The sequence below is a fragment of the Anarhichas minor genome, unplaced genomic scaffold (genome assembly GCF_050575085.1).
Source record: "Anarhichas minor isolate MPS153535 unplaced genomic scaffold, ASM5057508v1 ptg000017l, whole genome shotgun sequence".
Lineage (NCBI taxonomy): Eukaryota > Metazoa > Chordata > Actinopteri > Perciformes > Anarhichadidae > Anarhichas > Anarhichas minor.
In genome coordinates this window covers 15530812-15547086 of record NW_027466463.1, presented here as the reverse complement: position 1 = coordinate 15547086, position 16275 = coordinate 15530812, and the positions used below count along the sequence as shown (strand labels likewise).

General features: G+C 41.0%; 1 protein-coding gene across 1 annotated transcript; it reads right to left on the bottom strand.

Moving 5' to 3' along the window:
* Nucleotides 1-7723: 7723 nt before the first annotated feature.
* On the bottom strand, nucleotides 7724-15653 carry chatb (choline O-acetyltransferase b). The gene is made up of 14 exons (XM_076093226.1): nucleotides 15609-15653; nucleotides 14648-14839; nucleotides 13862-13980; nucleotides 12460-12513; nucleotides 12082-12262; nucleotides 10869-11046; nucleotides 10597-10766; nucleotides 10419-10519; nucleotides 10193-10321; nucleotides 9974-10096; nucleotides 9755-9896; nucleotides 9432-9494; nucleotides 8422-8559; nucleotides 7724-7990 (listed from the first exon to the last, which is right to left on the bottom strand). Exons 1-14 carry the CDS (start codon nucleotides 15651-15653, stop codon nucleotides 7724-7726), a joined length of 1902 nt encoding a protein of 633 aa, XP_075949341.1.
* Between the last annotated feature and the right edge of the window lie 622 nt (nucleotides 15654-16275).

Genomic DNA, 16275 nt, shown 5'->3' with positions numbered 1-16275 from the left:
GGGCCTTTTTACTGAACGTTAATTGGATTTAATCTGTGGAAGCCCTCCAGTACTTACAGAGAGATCCCTTTTAATCAAAACATAAATGAGACATGCTAAAATGATTGCAAGTATATCATAACTCTGGGGGATTTATAACTTGTAATTGAGATCATTATTTTATCTTTGCACTCTGCTTAACATCTTATTCATGATCAAGTACTTCATTTGTGATGGGAGGGTATATTAAAGCACAGCAACAACAAAAAAGACAATAAATGAGTGATTTGGTGTCGGGGTCTGTGTAAGAACGATAAACTATAACTGCTGCTGGTTTTTTTCCAACTCCTTGGGATAACTTTGAGATTTGTTTCTATAATGAGATATAAATCTAATGATATTAAGCCACTGTATGCGTGTCCAGTAGTATCGTATTGTGGCCAAAGCACCTTGATGACCATATTGGGATCTCGACCACAATTTGTTGCTTTCTACACCTGTCAGCTTTCTTTTTGATTGAGGAAGTAAAAGTCTGACTTTACAGTTGTCGTAATGTTTGCTTTCCCACTGGCAAAAGCAGCAGTGAGTCAGTTTAAGGATTGAACATGCTATATAGTTTGTCTCTTTGTTGGGTAATTGTAAACCAAAGAGACAAAGCCTATTTGCAGTGCCCATCAGAGCTGTCTCGTGGGCCGGTTTCCCTGACAAGTTTTGGTTTGAGAGGCCATAAAGCGGGAGAGCCTCCATTCTTCAGTCCTATCCTCTATTACATATGAACGATTGGCTAAACTGACAGGCTTATTTGCACCAGGACACATGTAGCTCAGATGATTCAATTCACAAACAAATCTCATTGATAAACTACTGGGTGTGAAAGCCAACAGAGAGAGAGAGAGTAAAGAGAAAAGAGAGAATACCAATATCAATTTACCAGTCATTTGCGGTTGAATACACTTCCTTTATGAAAAAGTGGATGAGACCTTTTTTTTCCCTCCTGCTGCTCAATTACCCAAGCATCCATAAAAACCTGAAGTTCTGTCTCCAGAGTGAGATATTGTCGCGCTGCTCGTAGCAATAAGAGCGAGATTTAGGATGAGCCTCTCCGCTGTGACAGAGACTCTGCAGAGGGATGCTCTCTGTCACCAGATATTACGGTCCCCAGCCGCTCATTAAAGATGGAACCATCACTTTACAGCTCCGGCTCGCTTCTCTCTGCTCCTCCTTCATCTGCCTTCACAGCCCCCTGGAAGTAAATAGACACAAATGAGCTCAAGGTTGTACAGAAAGCACACGAGCCAAACCTGTGAAACGTGGCCGTACAGTATTACTTTTCAACTGTGTGCGGCCCATTAAGTTCCTAATGCTTCTTACCATATTTCTCATAACATCTCTTAGTGGTCGGATTAAGTTTACTTCTGAAAAAACTCCCCTGTGAACTATGCAGCGTAATGTGTTTGTTAATCATAGTGTGTGCGTTTCCTGGGGTGGTGTTTGGATTTCAGCTGTGTTGTTTGCCAGTAGGGGGAAGGACAGTCACAGAACTCTTTTATTCATTTAGGTTGAAATAGTGGATTTATTGAAAAGTATAATTTGAAGACTGGAGATTCTCCTGTTCACATTGTATGCTGTTTAGTTTCTGTATGAACATAACTCACCTTTCATGGAATATCTTTTGACCTAAGATAATGTGAAGGCAATTATAAACTGGAATGTATGTGGTCTGTGTATATTGTGTTAGTATGGCAAGTATCAAACCATGAGACTCTCACCTGATCCTTAAACCACACTCTGGCAAAAAAAAAAAAACTATATAAATGCACATAAAAATATGAACGATCTATTATGGAAAAAAATCTTTATTTGTTAGGTAAAAGAAAATCCCATCAGCATCAAAATAGGCTTTGTTTCCTTTCACCAGACAAGTGAATGAACACACCTCCGTTCTCCCATCTGTTGGAGCTGCGTTGGTTCCTCTTAATGGGTCGCTGTAATTGGCGGAGTCAGGAAGCGGGCACTGCTCCTTGGCGTGTGGCTTAGTTACTGGAGTCCTGAGAGCGATGGAGCTATTGGCAGCTGTGGGCTCAAGGATGCTGCTGCTGCTCCTGCACCTCTGTTCATCTCCACCCCACCCAGCTCTGCTCCACAGGGACTATGCTACTGGGACAAATGGCCACCCGGGAGCTGAGCATTTAATGAAGCACACCTTTTATTTTTTTTACTCCTTTTCTCCTCAATTAACCTCTTTTCCCAACGCTTACAATCCCTCCATCTCACATCTGGCATGGCAGCAGAACATGATCTGTTCGGGGAACTTGGGGAGTGAGTGAGGGAATTGCCTTTTGCAAAGTGTGTCTCACATGACCAGAGCCACAAAGCCTACATGCATGCAAACCCATGCCTTTTTATTTGCCCTCATGACAGTATAGCTATTAGCTGCCTGGTGGCGGTTTTCACTTGTCAAGTATTATAAGATATCCTTCAGAACTCATGGCCAGTTCACAAATTTCTATGCTTAACCGAGATGGGGTTTGTGAGGAGAATGCAGCACTCTTAATGAGCTCCTTCCATCTAACTTTTATCCCTCCTGTCGCCTTCTATCCGTTCACATTTGGCACTTATGCAACCGGCTCTGAGTTTCTCTCATGCCGAACTTGGAGGCCATGCAGGCGGACGAATGCTTGTTACTTCGATGTGAGGACAGCATTTATGCGATTGTCTCTTCGCAGTGCTTTTGTGGATGATTGACTCGGGTCTTAAGATGATTGCACAACCGTTTACCTTCTCAACTCGCATCCAGTCATGAACTCTCACTTTCTCCCTCTTTTTCTCTTTGTTCGTCTCTGCTCAGATCTAAAGTAAGTCCATGTGTGTGCTTGAGAGTCGAGCCATTTATACTGCTGTGAGCTGAACAGTGTGCTTATGATAATGATTACGATGATAAAGCTAATGATTAATGACTATTTGTCCTCCACTCCACTTTCTCTCACTGTAACACCCTGACCCTTTCGTTTACTATCCCCACTATTCATTCAGAAAGCTCTTTCACTGAGGCCACTCAAATTAGCTCCGCTTGGTACGAGCCCAACCGCTACAGGAGACGTCGCAGGACCGAGGCATAAATCATTCCCCAGAGCAGGAGCCGTGGCAGGCCTGGACGCGCAGCCACCACCCGAGATTTACGCCGCACATCGAAGCACAGCCCCGCAATCTGGATCCTCTCCACCAGGTCATCTTCAAATTGGTTATTGATCTTCCAATCACAAAATGAATCATACGTTGCCAACACTGTTTAGGTACTGCGTTTACAGTAGCGTAGCTTCTGTTACTGCTGATATGCAGCCTGAGGATGGAGTATTGCTCTGAAATCACGAGAAAACAAGTACCTGCGCGGAACGGGGATAAATAGGAAAAGAAATTAGGAGTCTACGTTGAGATGAATAGGTGTCATGTTGTCATCCAGCAGCGCCTCATTATAACATATCAAAACAGCTGAAGAAACTCTTGACAGTCGCTGAAGTGAGGAGCTTGAAGTCGCCTACTGTGGTGATGTGCAACAATGTGTGATTATGGCTGCAGTGATTTTAATATTTTCATTTGAGAATAATTGCGGTGCCTTTGATATTATTATACTGCAGTTCTTCAGCAAGCTCGAATAGTTCATGCTGTATTTAAGCAATTTTTCTTTTATGTGATGGAAACAAATTCTTCACACGCCTCTTAATTCGGACTTTGTTTAAAAAAGCCATAATGGAAGCCTGTCAATCACTGTACGAAGCTGAATTACACAGTATTCTGTCATAGTGGTATCAGTACATTAATGGACATATAACTTAAATGGGGGAGGTTCCATGGAAGTACTGCTTTTGAGGTCTTGGCATGTATTGTGGCGTATTATTTAATGGGGCTTCACTTCTTGCCCAATTAGGCTTCAAGATAGTGTGTAAATGGAGCGTCTGCCCTGGGAGCAGTTTCCTCATAAATGCCAGAGTGGCCATTATCAGAATTCCTTTGTGAGTGAAAACAGACAGCTATAATATAGACTTTGGCCTTAATTGAAAGATTGTGGGAATGACAGTGGTGCGATCTTTCAATTTTCCTTCTTAAATGTCAATATCTGACACAAGACAATGGGACTTTTTTTTTATTCCCTGTACCACTTTTAGGGAGAAAATGTCAAGCTCAGTTTCGTTTTCAAAGATGGCTGCACCATTGCTCATGGCTTCTGTTGTACCGAATATATTAATAGTGTGTGAAGCACATTTGGATGACAGGATCAGTCTAACAAATTGGCTGTTAAATGGAGTCAGATTGTAATCTTGTAGCTGTTGTTTTTGAGTAATGTGCAGTCATGTTCAATTACAGAGGCTCATTAAGACGACATGGTGATTAGTGATTACAGCACATCGCGTGATTTGTGAGAGCTGAGGCTCTCATGGGTTGTTGAGCACTGGTCAGACGTGCGGCTAGATAGCTACGTTTTTACTAATTGCTGCCTTGTGCACTGTTTTATTTAGTAAATATCATATTTATGGACAAATATTTGCTGTTTCCATTTTGAATTTGTTGGCAGTTTTGAATGAGTATAGAAACTCAACTCATGGCCTTGAAACTACGTATGATTTTCTACCTTTTTCTACCTCTCTGTCTCATTGTGCAGCTGTGGATCTATTTTGTAATTCCCACCTGTTGAGGAGGATATTTCTACGTATGAGGGTCTTAACTTAAATAGACTGCAACTGCTTTGCTTTTGTCGTTCTCAGTTGAGGTAGAAATCCAGCAACAGTCGCCTTTTATTTCTCCTGGACTCTGGCTCCAGCACGGAGGAGGGAATCTGGATGGACAGCTCTGCCCCGTCTCTAGTCAATAGCAGCCAGCATGTAAGGCTCTGTGTCCGTCTGCTGCGTGGCAGACACTTATTAGTGTTAATGTCCTCCCATCATCCATCTCCAGGTGGGCTTCCGTCATTGATCTCGGCGCCAAGGCTTGTCACTAGTCGCACCTTGCCGAATGAAAGCGCTGGTCGCCGCCAGCACTGACTTTAGGTGACCGAGCTTAATGTTCTGTCAATAGACTCACTTCTGGACAGCCGGTATTAGAGCAGTGAGGTGACTTGCACAGCAGTGTGACATGTTTTCCTCACAGTGCTCTTCAATACCTAAATTCAGCCTGGCAGTGAGTTCAGATGACATCACTCAATAGGAAAATACGTCTGAATTGAGTTGCTGCTGCTTTGAATTGAAAGTCCAATCAACATCTTAGTTCAGCAGTGATATGGCGATAACACACAGCCACCGAATACAGAGACAATGATTAGCAAATATCATGTAAGTGGACTGTGTTGCGCTTGTTGCCACTAACACGCTGAACTGTTGTAATCTATACGAGTCTGCATGATTTATTTTCACCTCAATTTGTATTTCAAATTTAATTGGACCAGTTCACAGGAGCTTGACTAAATGTTAAATTTATTTTGGGCATTTGACTGACCCGGTTCAGTGGTTTAACCGTTGAAGAATTAAATTTAGGTCTCTCCCTAAAGACCTTATCAGATGCTGGTGAAAACGAGGCCATCTGTTGGGAGTGTGTTAGTGAAGTGGCCATGCTGCAAACAGACAATATGCAAATGAATCCAGTTGTTTCTCTCAAGTTACAGTTGTGCATGAGACTGAACATCAAGGTTAGTATATTTCACCGCCACGTTATCGTACCATAATGTTTGAAAACAAGAATTAAAATGAGTAAATGTGTTCTTGTGTGTTGAGACTAGATTAGGTCGACTTAAAAATTGTGGCAATACTAAATAATGTAGAACAGACGACACTGACACTGAGAGAGTTTAGAGTTAATTTTATTTCTGGAATAGAGTATCACGTTTTGCTACACAACAGTTGTATTACAGCTCAAATTAACAATGTCTTCTATCAACAAAATATTGTTGTAGCCTAGAAAAATAAATCAGCCTTTTGTTTTGTTTTTCATGACGAACATATGAGTTTTCACTGAACATTCATTGAATATTTAATCGCTTAATAAAGCACCCTGTCAAAGTTGTCATTTAAAAATGTTATCACGGATGATACATTAATACTACGCAGTGGTTCAATGGATAAAACAGCAAGAATTACTCACTTGGTTTACAAAGGGAAAACTCACTGAACAACACATGACACATATTACACGTATCACTCAGATTAGACGGCAATCAACAACAAATCAAATTAACTTTCGAGGTAAAACATTCGAGAATATTACATCTGGCAGGAAAACAGTTTACATCACTTTATTTTAAGGCATTTTTGTTACTTATTTGTACCCTTTAATAGTATTTTTCTCTATCATATAAGCTTTCTATGTGAACATAAAAAAATACAGATAGTATATAAGAATAAACATGCAACGTGTGTCGCTTAAAGTCTTTTTGTGACATTGATTTTGAAATCATCTACATGGTTCATGTTCACTTTGGCTGATGATTGGTAGACACATAACTAGTGGCATCTGGATACAGGACAACATTTTGTCACATTTTCAACACTACAGATCACTGATTCAATTTTCTGTTGACATGAACCACCACAGATTGAAACACAATATACATTTGGAGAAGAATCCGAGTCACAGTACACTTTGAATTGATATTTTCACACCCAAACAGCATGCACGATGTAGATTGCCATAGTTCATTTTAATGTTAACCGATAATGTCCGATATTTCTGATTATCAAAAATAGTTGATATAATATTACATAAGCTCCATGCATCTAAAGAGTTGATTTGGTAAATTGCAAGTATACCCTCACTGCATTGCACTACAGTGCAACAATACATCCCTCATTTTACCTCTTAAGTGCAAATACAAAGCACTTATTGCCTCAATCACCACTGGACTGTATTTTACTTATACAGTAGCACTGATTGCACTCTACACTTATTAACTATTGCTATAACATGGAACACATACGTACAGCACATCTAGACGACCTTAAATGTGCCACTGAAATCAGTTTTCCCTCTACACACATTATTCATAACCAGTCCTCTGCGTTTACAGTTATTGATTCATATATTTATATAAATATCTTAAAGTGCCTCATCAGACAGACTTCACATGAACACAACTTTTTTGGAAACCTCATGGTGTCGATGGAATATAAACATCACATAACTTTAGCACATTAAAATGGATCTTGTGTAATGTATAATATAACTGATCCAGTTAGTTAATACACGATGGCACACACAAAGTGAAACAGGATCACATTTACAGGATGTCATGGTTGTTAGAAGTATCTTAAATATACAGTTTTTTTGTACTTTTTACAGAATATTCTCATATACTTTACATAACTACTCTATGTGTGTAAGATATACATTGGGATTGCTCAGCTGATTCGCTCTGATGGGGAGTTGCCCCTCTCATCAGTGCTACAAAGTGGGCATGGCTTAAGTTTCCTAAAGGCAGCAGACCAGTTAATCTCAGTCTGCCGAGTCAAACAGGGTCATTGTTGGACCCCAAATCATTACGTCTACACATATCCCCAAAAAATAAATAGTTTTCCAGTTTTCATTCACATCACATTTGTTTTAGTATTTACATATAGTATATATGAACTTTAAGGCTTTGTATTTTGTTGTTAAAGGAACACTATTGCACAGACAACAAAGACACACCAATGCATCTCAACTACTGAGTCTGAGAGTTGAGTGAAGCAGCTTCAGTGGGCGTGCTCTCACAGTATTTTTTTTACTTCCCTGATTTATGACGTTGGCCAGCTCCCTGGCCGCTATCGGCCCGTTTGGTAGCCGCAGCGCTGCTTCTACAGCACAGGTCCCTGAGTTCCAGCAGGCTCTCGTTCAGGGCTTTGACGAAAACGGCCGAGCTCGTCCCCGTGTTCTCCCAGAAACTAGACACACAGAAGATGATGTGGTCTGACTGCGGGTTGTAACAGGCGCCGTAGCCATTGGGCACCACCGGGCCGTAGCAACAGAACATCTCCACTGTGGTTGGGACCTGATACAAGAGAGCACAGTCGGGGTTAGATCAGATAAGCTCATCAAGAGAACGGGAAAAGGAATGTATTATTGCTTGATCAGTTGACTCTTTCATTGGAGTAATCATTTAGCATATAAATGGGCAGAAAATAGATAAAACAATGCTCATCACAAGCTCTCAGAGCCCGAGCATAACAAAGATATTGAACCCAATAAGGAGGGCAATAGTGTTTGGCAGGGTCTCCAATTAAAATACTATAGCAGCAAGCACAGAGCCCTCAGTGAGGATCCCAAACACCAGCAGAAACTAATATTTAATTTAGTCTTGTGCAAAAACACTATCAGCACCAGTATTTCCTCAACAGTATCTCCTCTGTATTCTCTCTCGCCATCCAGAAGCAATCACTTAAAGCGAGCGTTGTGTTAGAATAGAGGGGGATCGCATGTTACCTGACTGGTAGACAGGATGAACTGGTTACTGGCCAAATACGTCTCATCACAGAAGATCTCTGGCTTCTCCATGTTGAGCTCCTTTGCGATCCTCAGAAGCCCGAGAAGATGATTGTCTATTGCCAGTCCTGTAATAGCCTGAGAAATACGTTTTATTTAGTGTTAAGGAAGGATTTTTAATTAGGACCTCAATATGAGCACATGAGTTATTTCCAGTCCAGTCCTTGTTTTGTGTTCAGCAGCTTTTCAACCATCTCACATCACAGTAGGTTGCAGACCATGTTCACTGAATTATCTTAACTGCCTGTCGGATGATTGGAATAGAAATGCAACGCCCATATAGCCCATCTTCTTTAACTGATACCCCAAAATATATTAATTTAATTTAATTTAATTAATCCGTTTTTTGGTCACTATTGGAATCTATACTAACAAACATCAATTCAAGTTGACCATAGCTGCCACCCTCCCTGCAAGATGATTAAACAAACTTCACACAACCATTTTGGGAAATACAATTATTAACTTTCTTGCTGAGAGTTTAACGAGAGTATAGATACCACTCTCATATCTGTTTGTAAAATATAAAGCTCCAGCTAGGAGACAGTTAGCTTAGGTTAGCATAAAGACTCGAGGTGGGCAAACAGCTAGCCTGTCTAATGTGGTAATGTGAGCTTTAGAGGTATACTGGTAGGTAGATTTATTCATTTTTTTGTTAGTTTTGGATTAAGCTAGGCTAGCTGTTTTTCTCAGCTTACAGTCATTGTGCTTAGCTAAGCTAACCGTGCCCTAGCTGGAGTTTCATATTTGCCATACAGCCTGGTATCAATCTTTCCATCTAACTCTCAGCAAAAAGTGAGTAAGTGCATTTCCCAAAATGTCAAACAATTCTTTTAAGAGTGAATGTTTGATACTCAAAAGACATTTTGAGATGAAGGTGTTTAGTCTTCACATTTAAATTCTGACTGTCACATTAATTATACTGACAAAGGCTGTTTTGAAATACTTACTTTAATTGTATAATTTGTCTGGGCATTAATTGCATCAATCAGTCGTCTCATTTTTTCCAAATCCTGTTGGAGAAACCAAAACAAATTTAGAGGAAAAAGTAAACACAAGGCATTTTTGCACTGTACAGAAAGAGAGCAGTGCAGCCAATAAATCCATTTTCCATAGACCCGTTAAATCTGCAGGGAGATCATCTGCTTGGATGAGTACACTGGGATTGGCGGGGCGAGGTGACTGGTCGCACCTGTTTCATTTAAACAGGTGTGATAAACAGTATTGTGGGAGTAACTCAGTAATTGGGGTCAAAGTGAGAAAAATGACTCACGGAGAACGTGGCCCTCTCATCTGTCATGGACATCACAAAGGCCAGGGCCTCAGGGGTGGCAGAGCGAATGTTGTCAACCCGACCTTGTTGGAAACGCCGAATGGACGCACTCTCATAAGTGGCAACAAGCCTTCTGTTACATCTATATGAGGAGACAGTATATTTGAAAGTGCACATTGATAGCCAAATTTGAAGATTGAGATCCTGAATGTGCCTTACTTGTAAAATGCAAGTTGTAAGGCAACTTGTATGAATGCATCTGGACTCATCTTCTGTTTTTTTATGAATTCTTTCCCATAAACGTTGAACTTGAAAACATCCATGTCAAGATTATTCACCAGCCTGAAGGAGAAAGCGCAGACGACGTGAGACTAGATGTCTATAGAAGGAATTATTTGTAGATATGGTGAAGTGTTAGTTTCTTTGTGTTGGTCTTACTTCTGGAGTCTGTCTCCAGAAGCTGCTAAAAGTCCTTGGATGTGTGGGTTGCATTTCCAGAGCAGCCTTCTCGGAGGGGGGAGCTCTCTGACAGTGGATGCTTTCGCCATCTTGGAGGGACTCCCTGTTCTGTTCAAGAAGACAACAGAACGTGTGCCTCAGCAGCATTCGTTGACAACAATATTCAGTGTGTGGTTATATGTTTTGCTGCGATGGGCTGACTTACATGTATTTCATCAGGTATTCAGAGCATTGCACCATAACTATTCCCTCGAATGCCGAATGTTCGCACACAAATCCGCATATCCCGTCCATTCCTACAACAAACTGAGTGGAGGTGGATTAACATAACATCCCAAACGCTACATTAATGGAGGATTTAAGTGCCTTGAATGTTGCCCTACCTGCATTGACTTGTCATACCAGCGGTTTGCCCCATTCTTCTCGCGGCCGCCACCATGCAGCATCAGCAGGGACCTGTTAGTATCCCTAGGATCCAGGCCACTGGGCTCATCCAGACACACCACACACAGACCGCTCTCAATCAGGGCCAGAGAGTCCTTGTTGGTTTGATCTGGATGGGAAGGAGATGAGATATGTCTTGGTTTATTTCTTTCAAAATAGTTTGCAGTTGTTTGAAACTTGAGAGAATTAGAGAAACGTTCGAAGCAGAGACCTTTTGTTAGTGCATCTCTGGCTTGTGCCCATTCTGTTCTCCCATCAGTTGTCAGGATACCAAGAGGAGGGAGTCTCTCTGCTGCGTTTTCTGCCATTGTCATGATTTTCTCCAGTTGGGATAAGATCTCAGTCTCGATGAGCTGCTTGCCGTTTGCGACTACATCCAACACGAAAAACTAGTGGAAAAAAAATAGATTATAGAAATCATGTGTGCCTTCACTATTTAATTGTGTACTGCATCACACGATGCAATATTTGTGTTTAGATGTGTCCTTGTCTGCTATTAGTCATTCATATCTGAGTTTATTGTTACTGCGGTACGGTCCTTGCACATCTTAGATAAATAGGACGATAGTGATTATGGCTGAAAATGGTCCAGTGCTACCTTAAAAAAAAAAAAAGGCTCCTCTACTGCGATCAGTTAAACACACGACTCAAGGAAGCTCTGGCTGATTCAATCGACAGTAATTTAGTTAACCGCCTGTATCTCCATAGGGACGGGCCCTTATGTGCCACAGATTGATAGTTCCCAGAACTGTTTCCAGGTGAGAGCCCCTACTGTGCCTCTTTTCCGAGGTTATTTAAAGGCACACTCCGTGAGCTAAATGTAATCAAAATAGTAGCGTTGGACCTAAGACCTGCGTGTAAGTGGCGTGGGCTTTATGCATTTATGGTAATTATCAGTAGGATTTAAACATAATGTGGGGAACATGGCACAGATTACAGATTGTAGGCAGGCTGGCTTGTTACAGGGCCCTGTGGGAGTTGGCTGGTGCAGTTTTAAAGACAGAAAGGCAACCACAACATTTGTAAACACTGTAGTAAAACTGACATTTTTAATCATGATCAGTTGAGAAACAAACAATATATAACTAGGCCCATGTATGTGAATAGGATTATATGATCACCAATTACTTACAATCTTTCGTCTGATTTGATCAGTGAGAGTAGTTCAGACCAGAGCTACAATAAGAAATCAAAATGTCTAACTGAAGAGCAACTTTTTTGATGTGAGTCATACAGACCTATTAAAAGACGTCATTGTTTAGCCTGTCCTTTATTGAAAGGGTCTGTAAGATGTGGAGTAGGTGTGTCATCTATCGATAAACTCTTTGTATTTACTTATATTTTCTCTCAAATGGACAGGACACTGTCTCCAGTTACAACTGTGATGGAGTGTGAAAAGTTTCCTCAGAGGCTGGCGTGCTGACCTGATTCTTGCACGCCACGATGATGTGCTGCGGCGCTGAGGAGGCTGCGTTCATCTGGACCTCCAGCGTGTCTGTCTTTAACCCCGGGTAGCGGTAGGAGTTGAAGAGGCGGTAGTACTGCTCCATGCACAGAGGGGTTCCAGCTAGCTGGCCTCGAGCAAAATCCACTGGCAGCGCTCGCCTGAGAGACATTATTACACACATCAAATTACCTCTAACCTCTCACTTTATCACTTATCATTTGACTTCATTTTATTTTCATCTTAAATTCACTAACTTTGCTTTGTCGAGGTAACATCGATGAGGTGGGCTCGAGGGGCATGCAGGTGGAGAATGAGGGTGCAGGGTGGCATGTGATCCATTACAGGTTAAACTTACGCATCAATGAGAGCAGCATAGTCCAACACTCCTCTGATGAGACGAGCAGCAAATCTTGAAAAGAGTGAAGCGGTTTGAAATTTTAAAAAACTTGAAACACTGAACATACAGCGAACTGGCTGGTGATTATAATCATATCTGCTCTCATCTCTCACAGGCCTAACAGTAATCACATTATGGCAAATTACTAGGATACAGTGGGCGAGCTGTGTGTGTTTATCTGTGTTTGTCTCTCTCTCTCTCTCTCTCTCTCTCTCTCTCTCTCTCTCTCTCTCTCTCTCTCTCTCTCTCTCTCTCTCTCTCTCTCTCTCTCTCTCTCTCACACAGTCTGTATGTGTGAGTGGGCGGTGTGGGCAAATAGGGAAAACACAGAGCCCTGTCAGGTCTCATGTTGTATGTCATTTGTCTTGGTGTTATTACGTTCAAAGCCAGATCAATACAAAGGAGGCGGCCGCAGTGCACCACACCCCTAAATGAAGCCTGACTAGCAGTCTCTGCGGTGAGCTTGGCTCTGTCACTCCCAATCGAATAAGTGTCTGTGTCAGTAGATTACCAGCTTGGGGTGCTCTGGAACTATTCAGTTAGTGCGGCGAGAGCTGACAAAAGCTAATGTTGAGTTACAGGCCTGGGTGGACTGGTGTAATGTCTGGTGTATCACGGCTCATTTAATAACGGGCAGAGATGCAACGAAGAGATGATGCCAGTGATTTTCTCCATGTCTGTAATTCAGATCTTAATCTGAGTCCCGTGCCTGCTGAGAAGAACATAAACCCTGTCATTGGCTGCAGAACTGAGTGATAGATCGGGTACTTTGTATTGGTAGGGATGGCATTGTTTTGCGGTTGAAAAACTGTGGTTGTCACAGACTTGCAAACAATCTGTGATGTCCAGTGCATTCTGGGAGTTGTTATGTGATATGAAATATTGTGGTTGGCTTTTTTATGGAACTTGGTGTATTTATGTACTTCTGCTTAAATTTGAGATTGCCTATAGTTCCCAGAATGACTGTAAAGTGAGAGCAAAGTACAAAGAGGGTTTTCAACAGGGCTGAGATCAATTTGATTGACAGAAGATTCATCTGCAACTCTTTTGATAATCAATCAATTGTTTAATTCAATTATGATGCAACAAGTTTCTGCTTCCTCCAGTCTGATGATTCTTTGTCTCATATAAAAGTCAACTTAATATCTTTGGGTTATGGACTGTTGGACAAAAGAACTTGAAGACGTCCCCGTGGACTCTTGGAACTCAGGTTTCTTACAATTTTCTGACCTTTTTTGGACAAACCGGTTAATCGAGACAATTGTGAGATAAATTGATAATGAAGATACTTGTTCTATTTGTTTAAACACTCAGCACATGCAAAGGTTTGACAAAGCAGAACCAAAAGTCCAGCACATACCTGAGGGCGTCTTTACGATCTCTAAACGTCTGCTTAGGAAACACCATGACAGGACTGGAGTTGACCGGTAGGGCCAACCTGTTGTTCAAGTACATGTCCTCCAGCCAGTAGTCATACACCTAAATAAAAACACAGGGACGCTTTTTGAGAAATGTGGCTTTGTCAAGCATTTTGGACTTAAGTTATTGCTGTCAGAGTTGGGCAATGGAGTAAAAACACCATTACAGTGTATCACTGCCAGGTGGAAAGGAGAGTGGGAGAGAGTCAGTGTGGGAGTGGGAGCGTGATAGGTTTCACTGAGCTGGATGAGTTGTGGTCTGACCGATCACCCAGACGCAGGTGGTGATATTGAAGCAACAAAGGCTCCAATAAATCTTTATTGTAAGGTGTTTCACTTTCTTCAACTCTTTTATGAATGGGTAATATATTTCATTTTTATTGTCAGACTCATTAGAGCAGAGGCAGAGTTTGATACAGTATTATTACAAACAAATACAATCAAAGCTGAGGCTGATTACAGACACTATATTGTAAAAGGTCAAATTCAATAAATTGGATTATAATGATAATGAATGATACAAAGAGTGTGTTGATTGTAGAAAAATCGTTAGAGAATGATTTTGCAATATTGACTTTTCCAAATGTACGTTTGATGAACTAGAAAGGAGAAACGCATCCAAATACTTTTAGAGACTAATAAAACAAAGACAAAGTTAATTGATACAAGGGGACCTACGGCATGGAGCAGCAGTGTTTTTATTTTATCTTGCAGATATTAGAGTTTACCCAGTTAGTCGTCTTGTCCCTCCTCTCTGAAAGCTTCTTCTGGAGAACCTCTCCAACGCCTCCAGGAGCCCCGAACTTCTCCACGATGGCCTTTGTTTTTTTGAACTGCTCCTCCTTCACCAGGTGTTGGACACACTTCAAGTAAGTGTCGAGGGTTTGTTTCAGTGGGGGCACAGGGACCTTTGGCAACATCTGATGTCATTAAAAGAAACACAGGTTGGTATAATTACTCATAATAAGTGATGAAAGGACAGCAGCTGTTCACTATTTTTAAGTCTTTCACCTGATTCACTGAGGGTTTATTAGTTAAAGTGGTAATTCCCTCACATCTTTTCTTTATGCTTAAAAAATAAATAAAACCTACGTTAATAATTCAACTTAAATGCTTCAAGGCTTATTTGAGAATAAACTCTCCAGCCCTCTGGGACTTGAACCACTTGTTTTCATTAGAATAGAAAACGCAAATTGATTATCTTTTCTGTCTGATGTTTGATCATTTGCATAACTGTACTTTTAGAAGCCCCACATGTTAATATTGACAAGTACATTGGAGTTGTAAAATAGGTTTCCTAGCTATGGATTCCTGGAAATGGGTTTTGTGGAGATGTTTTTTTAGTAAGTCATATAAATTGTTATGCTTGGAAAAACTTAGATTTAAAATTTGGAGCCAATCAAACCACAGTAAATACAATGCAAACTCAATGATATCATAATCCTCCACTGGCTCAATGTGGATTAAACGACACAAAATAGTACAATAATGTCTGGACGGTGAAGGGCCCGCTGTCTTTTTTGCCCCTAGCGGCCAGTTAGCATAAGTGGCGCAGCCGCTGTCAGTGGTGCTGAAATTCAACACTATTACTTTGCCAACTTCAGGACCATGGACAGCGACAATGCTCAGAGTGCTGATTGAAAAGAAAAGAAACATGTTCACTATAAAAGGAATTACATGTTTTCATACTTTGCTGTCTCGGCCACTGGCCGCCTCTTTCTCCATGATTGGCATCTTTGCATTCCAGTCCAGTCAAAGGGAAATAATGTGGAAAGCCTCTCGAGAGGATCTGAGGTCAGTCTTCCCTGCATGAAGCATGTAAAGACATTTGAGAAAGAGTGCAGACAAGTATAGAAAAATTACAGTAAATAAAATGAGGCCTACTGAGCAATGGAGTTACATAGTGCTGTCTGAAAGTGAACCATCAGGCTTCCATTCTTCATCGTTTTGCAGCCATAATGCAATTTGCTGCATGTCCTTGAATTCCAGCTGTGCCTCATCGCTCACCACTGCAAAGAGATATGCATCTTAAAAACTCATTTCATCTCTAGTTCAGTCCTCGAAGCTTCATTTTTCCCAAAACAAATGAAAATTCAGCCAATGAAGGGAGAAAATGTGTACTTATTTTAATAACACAATGCTAAAAGATATACAAAATTATAGATAATTCTGTATCCCTGGATGCAAGTCGGGCAACAACTTAAATGATTAACAATTAAATACAACTTTGCAAAAACAAATTTTACAGCACAGTGGACTTTAGAGTAAATTAAATGAGTTTCAAAGATGCATAATCGTACATGCTGTGCGCCAAAGAAACTCACCCAGCGCATTATACCGTTCTTTAATAAACATT